The sequence below is a fragment of the Adiantum capillus-veneris genome, chromosome 11, assembly GCF_014529385.1.
Source record: "Adiantum capillus-veneris isolate H3 chromosome 11, ASM1452938v2, whole genome shotgun sequence".
Classification (NCBI taxonomy): Eukaryota; Viridiplantae; Streptophyta; class Polypodiopsida; order Polypodiales; family Pteridaceae; genus Adiantum; species Adiantum capillus-veneris.
The window spans coordinates 75,654,249-75,672,436 of NC_140941.1; the positions used below are offsets into that span (position 1 = coordinate 75,654,249).

Sequence of the window (18,188 nt, forward strand, 5' to 3'; positions counted from 1 at the left end):
TTGCCAAGGCTCTGAGTTTGAGGATTCAGCCACTTTTGGAGAGCCTTATTCATGGGACTCAGACAGGTTTTGTCAAGGAACGTAGTATCCTTGACAACATCTTCACTTTCTGGGAGGCTTCTGCCCTGGCACGTCTCCGTGGGGAGGACCTTGTGATTGAAGGCATACGACAGAGTTGACTGGGACTTTCTAGAGGGCACGCTTCGCAGGATGGGCTTTTCAGATGCTTGGATCAGAGGGGTGTCAGCTTTGTACAGACAGGCTCACAGTCAGGTGCTTTTGGCAGGAGGTAGAGGTGAGCGCTTCATGCTCACACGATCGGTCAGACAGGGTTGTCCTCTTGCCCCCTTTCTCTTTCTGTTCTATGCGGAGGCGATGAGCAGATTTTTGGTGTCACAACAGGTTGGTTTGAGGGGCTTAGCACTCCCTATACGGGGAGATGAGCTTCTGGATGCTGAGTTTGCCGACGATTCAGCCTTGTACTTAGAGGGCCAGAGGCCAATCTACACAGGTGTGGGCACACTCTGGAGACCTTCTGCTGTGCATCGGGCGCACTGATCAATTGGAGAAAGACAGTGGCTTTCTCGGTTGGCAGTGCTCCTGTGCCAGAGTGGATGCCAGGAGAGGGTTTCAGGTGGATTCCTCCAGGGACTGCAGTTCGATACTTGGGTTGTCAGGTTGGTTTGGATTTGTCCCCCGAGCAGCAGATTGCTCCGCTTCTCCTGTCCATCAGGAGAAAGCTGTTACATTGGAGCTCAACACGACTTTCGCTGGCTGGTAGAGTAGTAGTTGCCAACCAGGTGTTGTTGGCAACTATGTGGTACATCACTTCTTGTTGGATCTTCTCGAGTTCTTGTATCAGCCAGGTAGAGAGGCTGATCAGGAACTTCCTTTGGTCAGGACGCGACACTCAGATTGCCCGAGCCAAGGTGGCTTGGTCGGTCATCACACTCCCTTGCTCTCAGGGAGGGTTTGGGATCATTGATCCAGCACAGCAGAGCAGAGCCCTTCTTGGGAAGTTCGTCGTCAGAGGACTTCTTCCAGGCGAGGAGCCCTGGAAGGAGTTCTTGCTGCAGAGGCTTCGTGCCAGGGTGCCTCAGTCAGGAGGACCTTGGCAACTTTCGACCAGATGGATCTTCACAGAGTTGCGCCGAGTTGGTTTGAGCAAGAGACTGGAGGACCGATTTGCTGTGAGTTTGCTTCGTTCTTGGGAGCTCTTACGGCGTGGCCTAGAGCAGAGACAGCCGACATGCACGGAGGAGCGCCTACGGCAGCCCCTCGTCTGGAACCCCATGGTTAGCACCCAGAGAGGCGACTTGGTTGGGAGTAGGCCTCATGTTTCTTGGGGTCCCATGGCAACAGGTCCAGCGCGCTCTCTAGGTGACTGGCTAGAGTTCACAGGTCTGTCAGAGGAGGTACAGGCTGTCCAGCTACAGGGCATGAGAGGGGTTCAGAGCATGTGTCAAGACATCTCAGAGTCAGTTCCCGCTGAGTGGCTCACACCTCTCGAGCCAGTAGCACCCCGATGGATGGGAGCCTTCACACGACTGGAGGTTCTCATCTCAGCCAGGGCCTGTTCAGAGACTGTCCCAGCCCTGTTCTTCGAGCTTCAGGGTGGGGGACGATTAGAGCGAGTTGCAGTAGAGGCCCCGCAGGTAGCAGAGTGCTGCTTCCAGAGGATCCGTGTTGTGGGCATCTGTGGGAGGACTTGCGTCATAGACCCTGACCCAGCAGCTCTTGAGACAGGGCACTGGAGGCTATGGGCTTGGGAGTGTTGTCCATTGGCACGAGTGCAGTGGGATCCTGGTGAGTGGCTATGGAGGGACCCCTTCTCTTCTGCAGACCGCCCAGGAGTCCCTTTCTTTTAGTACACTGTTCGGCTAGGACGTCATATACTTGCAGCGCAGAGAGAGGCCCGCCCCGCTGCAGCACGTCATTGGCAAGAGGAGGGCCTCACAGTTGAGTTCTTGGCAGCTTTTTGGCAGAGGCTGTGGGACTCCAGACAGCCGAGGCGCGTCACTTTGTTCCAGTGGTTGGTTGCACACAGAGCCACAGCAGTTGGGAGCTGGCTTGTGCATAGTGGTCTCTCGGCCGCATGTACAGCCTGTGACCAGTTGGTGGAGAGTCAGCGTCACTGTCTTTGGGACTGTCCCTCGGCCAAACAGGTGTGGCTACGAGTTCTTCGGCTGATGCCTGCCCTCTCCATGGCTCGACAGTACACTTGGGGGGCAGCGGCTTGGTCCACCCTCACGAGCCCGGCACTTCAGTTTGAGCTATCTTCCACCAGCAGGATGATAGTGATACAGGGGGGGCGACCTACACTCCAGCCTGTTACTGATCTTACTCCACAGGAGTGGAGCAGTGAGAGGGAGAAGTGTTGGGAGCTCATCAGCGGCTTAGCTCTCTGGTTCATCTCGCGGGCCCGCTGTTTCCGCATCTTTGAGGCTCGCCTTGTGCCACCAGCAGAGACTGTTCGTGACTTTTGGCCAGAGCTGATCCATACTCTCAGAGGACAGCTTGAGGGACTACAGGGCAGCTCCGACAGCATGCGGGAGCGCCGAGAGGCTTTCCTTCGACTCTGGCGCCCTGGGCCTTTTTACACCATGGTCTAGGGGGTGCTCAGATGGCACTAGTGTCCACCTATGTGGCTTTTTCCCTCCTCCCATCTCTTGATTTAGCCCCATTGTATATATGCTGTTTTTTCATTGGGAGAGTCTCCCCATCATGCTTGTTGTAGCCCTCTCCTGCAGAGGTGGACGTAGCCCTATGGGCAGTTTTCATTAACTAATAGAAGGATCTTTTTCTCGGAAAAAAAAAAAACATCTATACAAATTACAAATGGAACATAACGGAGATATTGCAAGCTTGGTCAATCGCCTCAAAAGCATGACCACACAGCTAGCTTATGTAAACAGTGCAAGACCAGAGGACAAAGTCACAGTTCTTCTAACAGCCTTTCCACCTACCTTTGACCAGATCATGACCATCATAAAGGAGAAGGATCCAACACCAGATTTTCAAGATGTCATCAACTCTTTAATGTCTGAGGAGAAGAAGCAAGGGAGGAATGCTACTTTAGGGGGAGGAGCTTTTGCAGTTGGCAATGGTAACAAGACTTGTTTCAAGTGTGGCAAAGAAGGGCACATAGCAAAGGACTGTCTAGCATCCAAGACTTGTAGCATTTGCGGGAAGAAGGGTCACCTTCCTTCCAAGTGTTTCAAAAGGGACAGAGGCAGCACCGGCAGAAATCCAAGACCCAAAGTGTATTTGGCCGAAGAAGAAAAAAATGAAGATGAAGAAGAAGGCAGCAATAGCCTTCTAGTCTACGACGACATTCTCTAGCTTTTTTGTTTTGCCTTTCCCTTTCAATTGTATTTGTTTAGAGATAGCTTGGACTAGCTTGGTCTCAGTTTTATACATCTATTCGAGGGGAGGTGCTTGAGTATCTCTTGGTTTAGAGATAGTTTGTCTCCTGGATTGGGGATGGTCTCCTGGATTGGAGATGTTCTTTTGCTCCTGGATTGGAATGTGCCAGAGATGTCAGTTTCTTCAGTTTCTTCCTAGTCCAAACCTCAAGGGGAGGATTGGAGATGTTCTTTTGCTCCTAGATTGGAATGTGCCAAAGATGTTAGTTTCTTTAGTTTCTTCCTAGTCCAAATCTCAAGGGAAGGATTGTTAAGTGTGAGCTTTGTCCTAGAATATGAGTCAAGCAGTGAAGAGAAGGAATTTTCCCACATGCAGAGGTGCAAGGTTATAGAGCTACTTAAAGCTCATTTCATGAATGAATAAACACAAGTCTATTTTGCATTACATCTCCCTTGTTTATGGTGAGCTTGTGATGGCTTAGCAAATACTCAAGATCGTGTTTATGACTCCAAGTTAATTGATCTTGGAACCTAATTTGCTTGAGTGATAATCTAGCCAACACACCCTCACTTGTGTGCACGATGTTTCTCTTTCATCACCCTAGCTAGCACGATCCCATTCCCAACAGAAAGAACCGCAACCTGTTGGTCCCCATTGGGAGCATCAACCAACATTTTTGCATCAAATCAGTCATCGTTTTTGCATCAGATCAACCACTGTTTTTTCACCCTAGCATTTTTTGTAGATCTTCTGCATGGAGCACTCAATATTCAGCATTCAGCCATTGTATCAACATTTGTGCAAGTAATTAAAGCAAGTACTTGCTCTGACAACAGAGCAAGGGGGCCCTTGAGGGTGATTTGGACCCGACATGCAGTGTCGTCTCTCTTTTCTCTCTCTCTGCCTCTCTCTTTGTTGTGTTCAATTCAGTTCTCTTGAGTGAAGTAAAGTGACGTGTTTGTGCAGAGTACCGAATCCGAGCAAAATCCTTAAACCCTTCCGCTGCATCTAACAGGAATGCATAGTGTTATTATTGGAAAATTCTGCTAGAGGTAAATACTTCTCCCATTCTCTTTAGTTCTCTGAAACATAGCACTTTAAGATGTTTTGGATTGTAGAGCTAGCGATTTTGCTATGTCCATTAGTCTGAGGATGATAAGCTAAGGAAAAATTCAGCTTAGTTCTTAATTTCATAAAAAGTGCTCTCCAGAAATTACTAGTCATTCACGATTGCGATCACTTATAATCGTTTTGAGCATTCCATGGTGTTTAAAAATCTCTCCCACAAAAATCTTTGCCGTGTGATCAGCTTTGATGGCTTTCATACTGGAATGAAACGAGCTCCTTACTGAATCTATCAATAATAGTCCAAATTGCTTCATCTCCATTCGGGGTAGTGGAAAATCCATCGCAATACTTTCCCAAAGTACTTGGGGTATTGGTAGATGTCACAAACTAATGACGTGGCAGTGCCCGGACACACACACAAGATGACGTGGTCGACAGTACGGATATCCGCAAATTGCATTGACTGTCTGATGTGGCAGCTATACAGAATCCCGTAATTAACATTGGCCTGCTGACGTGGTAGTGCGTACGGATTTCCTGATTTTACGCCGACATGCTGACGTGGCAGTTGTATGGAATTCTGCTTTTAGCACTGGCTCTTTTTACTACCAGATTTTGAGCCAGTTAATTTTGGGACAGTTTGCTTTTGAGTTTGAAAGCTTTTGGGGCTCTGCTTTTTGTCACGTGACACATCCAACCCTATGTGTCCGTAGACAAGCTACAGCATGATCAGGTTTCAGTTCAGTCAAGTCAGTCTAGAATAGGAAGTGATCTAGCCCTTTTGTGAGTCTATTCGCACACCGTGCATGTCCAGACACTTAGATTAGATGCATATCCTCTGGTTGCACACAGCATGATCATCAGATTTCCATCAGAACCCATTAGGAGCATTTTTACGGTGCATAGACCTATTTTCCCTATTTTTGACATTTTTCACTTATTATTTTTAAGTGACTTTTGTTGGAAACTAGGTAGGGCAATTTTGCTAAGTTTGTATATATAGAAACCTAGCGCTAGCACTTTCTAACTGAAGCTCCCCCCGCGACAACTCTAGAGTTTTCACTCACCAGAAGGCCTAGCATTTTTGCATCAGATCAGCCAACGTTTTTGCACTTGCAGATTCTCGGCGACAGTAGACAGCAGATCAGCCCTAGCGTTAGCAGATTCCCCGCAGAAGACAGCGCATTCCCAACATTAGAAGATTTCCACCGCAAGCACAGAATTCAACTTAGCGTTTTTGGATCAGCAAGACCAACCAGCGGTTTTACAGATCTTCGCGACAGAACCAACAAGAAGACCAGCATTTTCAGTTTTCAGCATAGACACTCCGTAGAACAAGTCCCGAACCTCGCAGATCTCACCTTCCCGTAGCAGATCCTCGCCTCACGGTCAGACCCCGCGTAGTTTGCAGTTTCAGCCCGGAAAACGCAGATTTCAGCATCTGCGTTTTCACCGCGTCGTCGTCGCATCGTCGTCATCGACATCGTCACCGACATAGAGTCAGAATTCAGCAAATAAACATTTGCAGATTTCTGCCATTAGCGTTTTCAGATTTCAGCTGTTGCTAATTGGACTATTTTCTTATTTTTAATGATTAAATCTCTTTTTTATGATATTTTATTATGTGCACTAAGAACTGTTAAAAGATTGTAGCTACAGGAACTGCCATCAGGAACGGACAACTCTGATGTGTCATTTGATGGGTGACGGTAAACATCGCGAAGGAGTTTCCGTAAGTTCGGTGGAAAGGGCCGGGTTACGAGTGCCCCTGATGCGTCACATGATGGGTGACGGGTGCATCAGTAAGGGGGCATCCCGTAGGCTAAGGAGGAAATCCGAACTGAGTAAGAAAGTACACGTAAGAACGCAAGCACAAGAATAAAGATGGGTTCAATGAAGCTTTTTACGAAAAGCAGGAACAGTCGCGGGAAGGCAGATGCTTTCCCGCGAGGAGTCTGTGTCTGCATTGCATCTGTGCCGTGTCCTGCACAAGGGGACGCCTGGAATGTGTCCGTGTAGCATTGTTTTCACTAACTGAGTGAGTTTTTAAAGATTGAACAGGTTCACACTTTATTTTATAAAGTGACCGGTCACTTTTAAGTGACCGGCCCCTTTATTAATAAAATAAAGCAAGCAAGGCTCTTATAGAAAAAGCCAACGCTAAAACCAACGCAAGGGGGGCTGAATTGCGATCTCTCTCTCTCCTCTCTCTAGAAAACGCGATTTTCTCTCTCCTCTCTCTAGGAGCGCCAAGCTCTGCTTTTGGACCCCTATTCCTGCCGGGTGTCAGACCCTATAAAAGGGTAGCCAGCGTTTCAGTTTGGGGGAGCCGGAAGCAGCAGAAAGTGCAAGCGCTGGGATTCTGGAGCAAAGCTTGGCAACAGAATTTGCAAGTGTTCGCGTGACGACTGAGTACGGAGGTCGATTCTCCGAGCAAGGAGCGACAGGTATAAGGTGTCGATACGCATTGAGAATTGTTGCTCTGTGTGGTTTGTTTTGCAGGAATCTCCCGTCTTACGGGAAGGCCCTTCACAGGAAGTACGGCTTCACGCCTAAGTCCCTTACGAGAAAGTACGGATTCACGCCTAAGTCCCTTACGGGAAGGAACGGCCTTGTGCCCAAGCCCTTTTACGGGAAAGTACGACCTACAGGTCTAAGATTACAGAACGGAGGGGTTTCCTCGGGTTCTCGTGCTTGTATAAGAATTCTCCCTGAATAAAAGAATACTCTTAACGGGGGGAGACCAGCCCATCTTTTGGTCCCCAATACTATGTCGATCTTCTCCCTTCTCTCCCTTTTGCAAAGTATTATAATTTTCAGATTTCTAAGTGCTCATGTACGCTCCCGTTTTGTGACATCAGCCAGTCTCGTCGTCGTCCTCATCGTTGTCGACATTGTCGGCAAGTCCAAGCATTGTAGAGATTTGTGCAATCATAAGTAGACCGCTCTCGCCATAGAGAGTGGGGCCTTCGGAGGAGGGTTTGACAACTTCCCGATGCCGTATTCTCTTCTCTCTCTATCTCTTAGTTTCAGCACCTTCATTCACAGTGTTCACCACTTTGTTTGTGTCCATTGCACTCTCTCAGTAAAGGAACGGAAGGCTCTCCCTTCCGTAAGTAAAAGGAATCTTGAGCACGGTTCGGAGCACTCATCTTGAGCAAAGTTCAACATTCATTCCGCTGCACCTTACACTTTTAGCATCCCTTGTAACCTTTATAAAGAACCCAAGGGGGCTCACTTAGTAAGAGCATCTGGACGTAGAGCCTGAGAGCCAGCACCCGCGGGAATTGTACTTTGCTCAAAGATTAATATAAAAAGAAATACCGAAAGGAGCACTAGTCTTTGAGATCAATATCTCTGGGCACGGAACTCTCTCTCTCTCTCTCTCTCTCTCTCTCTCTCTCTCTCTCTCCCCCCTAAAGTTCAATGATTATGAAGTTTCTGTTCGTGTGTTACTATTGATTTCTCGCTTGGAGTGTCCAAGCCGGTTACAATGGTATCAGAGCACAGAAAGATTCTTCTTCTACGGAGGATCTGATCCTTTTTGCAACACACGCAGACTTTTGTGAAAGAATCTTCATGTTCTGACCCCAAACTTATTAGCCACTCCCACCCTTCATACATCGCGCATCGGGCGCGCTCCCATCTTCATCACTCTGTCTTACAGGGCATAAAGCCATAAAGAATCCCAGATTACACATTGTTCTTGTGAAGAATCCGACAAAGATGACACCTCTTAGTGGGAAGGCAAAGAAAAGTTGAAAATCCGGCGTGGGAATTAAAGAAAAGAATGAAGATTTGGGCCCAAAAAAAAAATTGACGGACAAGTTTGCAAGAACGGAGTAAAAACGTCAACTGTAGATTGGCATATGTTTGGACAGATTGATTAAGTACTCTAGGGACCCGAGATTGGCGAAACACCTGAAGAATTACCCAATTGATAACATTTACTCGAGATGGCATGTAGAAATTGCTCTCCTCTAAGGTAGGAAGAAAAGCCGAAAGGACAAACGAGTGCAGAAAACCGGAATCTGTACTCGCAGAAAGAGATGGACAAGAGCTCTTGAAAAGACACTGAACCAAAGGACCACTAGAAGATAAACTTGAGCGTTACAGAGGAGCAGCCGAGTGCGGAAGAAAAGGAAAGATGAAAGCAGAACTGGTACCACATTGCGTGGGGCCTGAATCGAATCAGATGAACGAAAGTACAAAACTTTGCCGCACTTGGGGCAAAGTGAACGATCAAGAAGCCCTCATTTTCTTTCATGGAGGAGCCAAGGCCAACTTCTTTTCACTTGAATTCGCGGCTTGACTTGGAATTACGCCCAACAAGCTGAGGCCACAGGCAAAGGTAGTTCTAGTGGCACCCGGACAGGACCAATTATTGGCAAACTTCGTTTGCAATATCGGGGGTGTTTAGGGCACAAGGACTGTTATATCATGCCTTTGGAAGGGTGTGATGTCCTCCGAGGAATCCCTTGGTACCACAAGAACAACGCAGTGGTTGACTATTGGGCTGAGAAAGCGGCTTTGACAAATGAAGGGCAAAGAGGTTGTACTTGATGAAATTCAGTTTCTTTAGTCGATTTTCTTGAGAGAACTGAATGATGATTGCAGGTTGAATATGTTTGACCTCGAAAAAGAACAACAAGATTTTCTGCAATAGGGATTGCCTGTTTCTCTAAAGGCGTACAAAGCGAGTTGCCTCCTTTAGGTCGTGAAGATCACATGATTGATTCATGGTAGTACACCACCAAACCGGCCACCTTACAGAGTTAGCCGAGGCCAAAATAAAGAACCAATGAACCAGAAAAGATTTCCATCTTACGAGGATCCATGATATATTTGACAGACTTCAGAATTCTACTTGTCGAATTGATATGAAGAGTAATTATCATCAGATCTGTATTGCTCTTGAAGACGTCTACAAGACATCTTTCAGGACGACTTTCTGGATTTTCAAAGAGTACCAATCATTTGTGGGTATTCCAAACACTGAGGAAGCATTCATTGCTTATAAATGTAAAAAAGAACGAGTTTTTCTTGCCTCAGATACATTTCTTAGGACAAGTCATCACAACAATAAGGGTACAGATGGATCCGGCCAAAAGTGACTATTCGCAATTGGCCTAACTTGAAGAATGTTCATGAAGTTAGAAGCTTCTTGGGCTTGTGTTCCTACTACCGGTGGTTCATTCGAAAGTTTGCAGAGGTAGCTTCCCCTTTGCACATTTTGACACAAAAAGGAGCCCCTTTCTCGTGGAGATCCACAACGGTGACTGCCTTTCAGACACTTATAGATAAACTGACTACTGGACCAGTTTTGGCTTTGCAAGACTTGCAAAATCCATTCGAAGTTATTTTGTGATGCTTGTGGTTGTAGTCTGGGAGCAGTCTTAATGCAAGAAGGCCATGTGATTGCCTATGAAAGCTGATTGTTTTCAAGGCCAGAATTGACAGCACAGATTTATGAGAAAGAGCTGCTGGCAGTGATCCATGCTCTTACTCAGTGGTACCTACTCGGAGCCGATTTCACGGTCTTTACGGGGCTAACAACTTGTCACATTTTCACTTCTAGATTGTCCATGTTCAGGGACAGAAAAACTTGGTGGCAGATGCATTGTCTCGGAAGCCCCTAGTCTTGGCTATTTCCGCGATTCATCATAGAAGCTTCAAGGATATGGTTGATCAATACGCCACCAAGCCAGATTTTTTTTCCGATGTATTCACTCGGATACAGAATTGGGAGATAGTATCAGGAATTCCATACGGGATGGCTACTTGATGAAGAAAACGATGTTGTACGTCACACAGCCGTTGAGGGAAAAGGTTGTCACTGAGTGCCATTGTCCACTTTTCACGGGTCACCGCGGCATTGACACCACCTTGAAAGGTGTGGAATGTTACTTCTTTTGGCCGAGGCTCAAGAAGGATGTGGAAGACTTTGTTCGCAGTTGCCAGAAGGTCAAGTTTGACAAGCATAAGGCACAGGGATTACTACAGCCTTTACCCATTCCCACCCATCCCTGGGAAAGTATTGCAATGGATTTTATTTTTGATCTCCCGAAACTTAGAGTGGGCATGATGGCCTTTGGACGGTCATCAACAGATTCAGTAAGCAGGCTCACTGCTCTGCAGTAAAGAAGACAGTTAAGCCCGATCCTTTGGCAAAACTATTCGAATATTTGGCATGTCTAAGTCCATTGTTTCAGACAAAGATCCCTGGTCTAGTAGTTGTTTTGGACGGCAATCTGGGAGAACATTGGCACAAGGTTGTAGTTCTCGTCCTCATTCCACCCGCAGAATGATGGGCAATTTGAAATAGCCAATTCAATGGTTTTAAATTTGTTGACTTCGGATCAGAAGACTAAATGGGAAAAGTATTTTCCCTTGGTGGAGTTTGCCTACAACGACACACGGGGAAGACGCCATTTGAAGTGTTCGAGGGTGCCAAGAAGCTTCTTCAATTTCTAAGAACCTAAGACAAGATTTGTTTTTGAAAACGTTTAGAAGGCATGGAAGGCCACCTAGCAGTTCAGAGGAGGAGAGCTCGTCCTCTTTTGACAATGACCAGATCGACACGAAAACCAAGGAGTTCACAGAAGGGAGTCAAGCCGTTGTCAGGTTTTTTCAGGCTACCAGGACACCCATCGAGCCCTTGAGTTTGTACAACAGTTTGACGCCACCTTCTTTGGAAAGCAATTCTCAGAACATTCCACGCAACGACAGGCGGCATCTTACTTGAAAAGAACGGTGCAAGCATGGTGATCTACTCTGTTATTTTGCAGAGAAACACATGCGACGTGGTTAAAATTCTTTTTTTCCCGCGTCAACTTGGATATTAGATGAATATGCAAGAGATGTCATCACGCCTTGGCATCACTTGAACATGACTGAGAAAGATACATTGGATGACTACTGCCAGAGATTTTGGGATACTTTTGCCACTTCGTTTCGAAAGATTACTTTGAAAGACCAGATTGGGCCGTTTTACTGTGGTTCGCTAAAGAGATTCAAGGCTAAGCTTTAAACCAGAAGTCTCATTCCATTCAGAGACTTATGAGACATGACTAAGCAACGATTTGGAATGCATGTCGAGCAGGATAGTATCCACCTCAAAAAGGTAAGAGTCTACCAATGAAGAGAATAAATCAAGAGAACCAGATGATAGCTCATCACAGGATTCTGGAGAATTAGAGGGTTCCGACGAACGAAGGAAACCGGGTGCAAGTTCATCAAAGGATTCCAGAGAAAGAGGAATCAAATGAAAGTGTGTCTTAGGGTTCCGATGATTGACTATGACGTGCCAATGAACAGGGGAAGCGAAAGACGCTACCCGCAGGTCCCAGGACAAGGAAAGAAAGAAAAAAGGGAATCAGCTGGTATATCAAAACATTCCCTAGACCCAAGATAAGAATTTTGAAGCCGGCCGGTACACGAGGGACTTGGACACTGCTTTTGCCAAGGTCCGGGAGGCTTTAGAGAAATCTCAAGAACGACATAAGAAGGCAGCAAGTCGACAACGTTGCGATTTGAAATTAAAGGAAGACTATTGGATGCTCTTACGTTTTGTGAAGGCACGCCTAAGAAAACGAAAAGGAAAGGAGCGGCTTTTTCCAAAGCTCAACATGAGGTATTATGGCCCTTTCCACATTAAAGAAAAGATAAATGACGTCTCCTTTTGACTCAAGCTGCTCGATACTTGGAAGATTCACAATGCATTCCATGTGAGTCTCTTGAAGCCCTTTAAAGTTGATGTGCCAGTTGATGGGGAGCCTAACGAGCAACCCGAAGTGCAGGAAAGTGAGGAGATACTCGTTGCAGAACAGATTTTGGCACACAAGGAAAGAAAGATAAAAGGTAAAGTGATTAGGCGATTCTTGGTTAAATTCAAGAACTATCATGCATTGGATACGAAGTGGATGGAGGAGGAGGACCTAGCAAATACTCCTTAGATTTTGGAACTTTACCTTGAAGCATTCGGTTTAGCATAGTCTACTCCCATAGAGCCCCGAATCAGCAAGGGTGAATCTAGTGCAGCGGGTTTGCACAAGAGGGGAGTCACTCCGCTCCTTTGTCAACGGATTACCCCGATTTTGAATAAGGTCACTGATGTCCCCTTTGGGTTTCAAGGATACTAATGGGCTGACAGTATTCTGCTGAATGACTTTATGACTCGGAATTCCCGAAAATAAATATAATTGATTTGTACTCTCTCATTTGATTTGTTTGAGTGTAGGAACTGAAAGACGAAATGACTGCAACATTTCAGTCTCATAAATCTCTATAGACATGTCACAATAAGAACTAGTTAATCGCGGATAAGTGAGGTCCGGAATGGATCTAGATGCGATTACTAAATACGTTGCTGATGGTCATGGTTTGAGATTTGGAATGAATTTTTCTGTGATTTGTCATGTGATGTCGAGTGATGTCCTGTGATGTGACTGTCGCTTTGTACAAGTGCTAGATGTGTTGTGTCTAGTGCGTCGGTACTAACAATCAGTGTCTACTGAGACAATTTATGGCTTCTGTTTGTTTTTGCAGGCGTAATTGAGGGCGATTATAATTCTTTCAAGAGGGGGGTATGTCACAAACTAATGATGTGGCAGAGCTCGATCACACACACACGAGATGACGTGGCTGACAGTACGGATCTCCGCAAAGTGCACTGATTGGCTGAACGTGGCAGCTGTACAGAATCCCATAATTTACGTTGGCCTGCTGACGTGGCAGTGCGTACAGATTTCCTAATTTTACGCTGACATGCTGACGTGGCAATTGTACGGAATTCTGCTTTTAGTGCTGGCTGTTTTTACTTGCAGATTTTAAGCCAGTTAATTTTGGGACAGTTTGCGTTTGAGTTTGAAAGCTTCTGGGGCTCTGCTTTTAGCATCCCTTGTAACCTTTATAATGAACCCAGGGGGGCTCACTCTGCAGAGCATCTGGACGCAGAGTCTGAGAGCGAGCACCCACGGGAATTGTACTTTGCTTAAAGATTAATATAAAAAGAAATACCGAAAGGGGCGCTAGTCTTTGGGGCCAATACCTCTGAGCACCGAACTCCGCCGGGCCATGTTGACTCTCTCTCTCTCTCTCTCTCTCTCTCTCTCTCTCATATATATATATATATATATATATATATATATATATATATATATATATATATATATATATATATATATATATATATATATATATATATATATATATATATATATATATTAAAGTTCAATGATTATGAAGTTTCTAATCGTGTGTTGCTATTGATTTCTCGCTTGGAGTGTCCAAGCCGGTTACAGTAGGGGCTGAAGTAAGGTAAAGTTTTATGGCGATTATACTTAGCCTTCTCGCATGCTACACAGTCTCTAACATATTTGTCAATGTCAGCCTGTAGTGTTGGCCAATAGAAATATCTTTCTAAGGCCTATATTGTGGACATTATACCTCTATGTCCGGCGTAAGGAGATGCTTCATCCATCACTTTTGTTCTAAGTGGGCGTGCCACACAAAGAGCCTGATGAAAATAAAGATACCCATCCTTGATAGAGTAAGGAAAAATTTCATTACCAGTTGGTAGCTGTTGCCAAATTTCGCCAAAGTCGGAGTTGTCAAGATACATCTCGGGTAGAGATTCTAATTCCAGATGGTGTATGCTCGTTATAGCGTGAACGCTTCTTTGCTCAAATTCGTATTGCCAAATGCAATGCAAACCATCACTAAAAGATGGGACAAAATTGGGCAATTAGGGGTGAGAAGGTTCTCCAATATGTAGAGAAGTTTTGGGAAGCTTGGCTACAAGCCTCTCCGTTTTTGTCTATCACTGAGGCGGAGAAGAAGAGAGAGTTCATTGGACCTGTTTACCAAAAAGACACAAAGTTGTATCCTAACGATATTTTATCTCAGCTTATTGCTTCCGCTCTTGCCAGAGAGGCATTGGAACTCAAAAATTTAGCAATCCGGCAAGGATGTGATTCCTATGAAAGACAAAGAAAGGGCCATTCATAACCTGCAAAATTCTAGATAGCCATCTAAAAGGGATCAAGCCTCCACCAAATCAGGTCCAAGAGTTGAGAAGTAGCCTTTCAAGAAGCATCCATTCAAACTAAGTAACAACTAGTTTCTCTCCTTTGTCTGTTCTGCAAGGGTCCTTCTTCCAAGAGGGGGGTATGTCACAAGTGTGATGATGTGGCAAGCCATTAAATGGCTACTAAACAGAAGAGGCTGGACCAAATCAAATCATGCCATAAATTGATGAACTTAACACGTGGCACCTTAGCGCCACAATTTACGAGTTGCCACGTGATAGTCTGTACGGCAGATTTTTGCAAAGCTTTTGGTGAGAGTTTTTGGGCTTCTGTTTTAAGAACTAAAAAGCAAGTTGGGCTGCCTAGTTTAGGGCCTCCTTGTAGCCTATTTAGTGTGCGCAAGGGGAGGGCTCTATCAGATTGGCTTGGAAGCCTGACACAACACACCTCCTGGCAATTGTACTTTGCAATCATCAATCACGAAAGAAAGGGACGCCAGTTTTTGAGGCCGGTGCATCTAGAAGCGGAACTCCGCCGCTTTGTGTGATCTCTCTCTCTCTCTCTCTCTCTCTCTCTCTCTCTCTCTCTCTCTCTCTCTCTCTCTCTCTCTCTCTCTCTCTCTCTCTCTCTCTCTCTCTCTCTCTCAGTACAATTGTTAAGTTTTTGTTCGTGTGTTGCTATTGATTTCTCGCTTGCTTGTCAAGGCTTGTTACAACGCACCTCATCATCACTCTAGTCCAAAGCTCTCAAGGTGTTGCTAAATTGGCTTTATCCCAAGGAAAATTAATTCTAAATGAATTATTGGATTTATAAGTGAGAGGGTTTTCACACTAGAGACACCGAAAAAAATAATCCTAAATGAATTATTGGAATTATAAGTGAGATGGTTTTTCTCACTAGAGACATCCGAGTACAAATATTTCTAGTGCGTCATTCATAGTAGCGACGGGAGCACTATGAACGGGAATATCTATAAAGCCACCAAGAACGGGAACTTCTGATGCGTTACATCGGATAGTTGACAGGGAGCATCGGGAAGAAGTACTCAACAATCCGCAAGGAATGGACAACTCTGATGCCTGATAGGATGGGTGCCATATAGCATTGCGAAGGGAACTGTACCGTAAGTTCAGTGAGAAAAGAGTAGGTGATGGGTATTCCTGATGTGTCACAAGGTGGGTGACGGGAGCATTGGAAAGGGAATGTCCATAGTCAAAAAAACAAAGCAATGGGAAGCACAACCCTATCAAGTCATATACATTTCATCCAATGAGAAAGCACAGGTGTCAGATGAAGAGCTGACACAAATACCTGCATATATATTCATCGGCAAGTTTGCAGCCGCTGACGGCACCAAAGTAAAGACAACAATCTTTCCACAAAAGACTTTGGAGTTTGCATCAACAACAAGAGGGCATTGCAGGCTCAAGATTCCTCTAGATGGACAAATTCTTTTGGCTCCAACCCTGGGGCACAAACTTCCAAAGAGCCCACAAATTGATGTCATCAATTCAATACAACAGGGTAGCCACATTGGCGGATAAAGATGGAGAAAAAGTGAAGGTCAGAATCACAAAGGACATGATTAACCACGCCTTACATCTGCCACCTAGAAACCACAACCTACTACTAAAGACCAAAGCTGCCGCGATAACGACAAGGCCTTTGTCAAGCAACAAGGGCATAAGTTCACATACAAAGACCTTGTATATTCAGAAAGAGCATTGCCCTTGCTTCTGATTGTCCAACACCTAAAGGTCCAAAGGCCACCCAGGTACAATGAGACAAATCTTCATATTGCTGTGCTAATGGCTATTTGGCTATCATAGCAGAGATTGATCAGGTGTGATCTTGGCACATATATCTTGGAAAATATGGTAGAAACGAGCCTGAAGAATAGTGCCAAAAACAAGACCTACATGAATGGGGGACCGTTGCTTACAAGAATTTCCTACCAAGAATTGGGTATGATCGACAAAGCGGATTGCTTTTCGGGAAAGCAAATGCTTTTCCGTAAAGAGGTCTATGTTAGCATTGCATCTGTGCATGAGTCTGCATCGAAGGACGCCTGGGTTGTGATTGTGTAAGCATTGTTTTCAGCTTATAATATGATCACAATTCCTTAAATGACCCCCCCCTCAAAGGAGGACCATTCGCTCCAGCAATTGAGGCTACCAAGACAAGAAATAATTTACTAAGTCCTAACGAGATTTTATCCACAGCTTGCAGAAAGGAAGCTGGGCCTACTGATGAAAGGACACCTGTTCCTGAGCCCTCACAAACATTCCCACCCTGTTCCACATGTCTACATAATACACCGGACCAGGACTGGGTAGAGCTTTGCTGGCCTCTTTGCACCTCAGCCAATGCAGCTGAAGCTTCGTGCTTCCTTCTCTTTCACTCCTCCTTTGCTTCTGTCTCCAATTTGAATGATAGGCCCAAGGAGCCTTGCGCAAAAAACATTTAAAAACACTACAGTACAGTAAGCTGGCTTGACGGTTCCTATCTAATTAATCATATTTTGAGTTATGCCTTTCTTGAACGACCAAATGATTTAATCACCAAATTCCATTAGCGGAAAACTCAACTAAAAAGCCACAAAGTAGCTGCATATAGGGTTATCCTTTTCCATAGGGATGTTGAACTTCTTGGTGTTTGACATGATGGGTCAAAGATAAGGCAATACGGTTTGCGCTTCCAATAGCACATGCTTCAGAAGCACTTTTACAAATTTAGAGGAAGGGAAAAAACCTGTTGTTTGGCTTCCTCCCACGACCGCCCAGTGCCCTTCCCCATGACACGGCCCCCAACTTCGACCTGTCATCCAATAGGTCCACCTCCATCAAAGCCCTTCCTAAAGGGAGAACTAGGAGACCAGAAATCCAGTTAGCAAATATCCTACTACTACCTGACAAATTGAACCATGTGGCTGAGCCTCTGAAGATGACGCGTCCTTGAAGACAACGTTGATGCCCTCAGTAGTACACTGACAAGTTCACTTATTCTCAGAAGGTGAAAAAAACAATAATGCAAAAAGAAAATTTGTGACAGAGAAGCTTACCAAATCTTTCAAAGCTATGACTGGGCTAATTGCTCGATTTGGCTCTTGGAGGTGTGGAAAATCCAAGTATCTAGGCTGGCCACCAACACTGGCAGCAGATGAATTTTCATCCATTGTAGTAGGCCCAAGTCCAGCAGAGAAACGTGGATCCCTGGAGTTCCACCGTGGAGCCGTTTCATCAAGTGAGTTCAAAAGCCTTCCATGTCCTAGTGCGCTTATGGCATGTGTGGGATGGGACATAAATTGGCCTGTGAAGGATGAAATCAACCTTTTCTTTTGTTATGGAGCTCTGGATGAAGCTTTGGCATTAAAAAACAAAGCACTTACTTGCCATATATCTCAAAGAGCTTTCAGCAGCCTTCTGTTGTGCCTCCTTGTTCGTTCTTCCGATGCCTTCACCTACTCTTTCCCCATCAAAAATGACCTGGAGGGTTGCACTCTTATCCTAAGAAGTTTGCTGCATGGGATAGACGGATATGCTACTGAAATCTCAACAATATTCAATCAAGTAGATTGCAGGCAAACCTACCTCCACAGAAAACAGAAGCTCTTTTGATGTATTTACTAATGATCTGAACTCCAACTGCATGACAGAAATACAAATGAAACTAAACAGACAGGCAAAAGGTTGTCATGCTGAAAATTGAGTCTGAACTAATTATTTG

General features: G+C 45.3%; 1 protein-coding gene across 9 annotated transcripts in view; it reads right to left on the reverse strand.

Annotated features, from left to right (window-relative positions):
* LOC147447465 (RNA polymerase II C-terminal domain phosphatase-like 2) overlaps positions 1-18,188 on the reverse strand; it is a 92,296-nt gene that overhangs the window by 41,654 nt on the left and 32,454 nt on the right. For all 9 annotated transcript variants that reach the window (XM_086523258.1, XM_086523259.1, XM_086523256.1 and 6 more), the window contains exons 11-15: positions 18,053-18,106; positions 17,851-17,947; positions 17,524-17,771; positions 17,371-17,448; positions 17,214-17,279 (exon numbers count right to left, since the gene is read on the reverse strand). In XM_086523258.1, the coding sequence (XP_086379384.1) occupies positions 17,214-17,279; positions 17,371-17,448; positions 17,524-17,771; positions 17,851-17,947; positions 18,053-18,106 (543 nt within the window). The remainder of the gene's footprint in view (positions 1-17,213; positions 17,280-17,370; positions 17,449-17,523; positions 17,772-17,850; positions 17,948-18,052; positions 18,107-18,188) is intronic.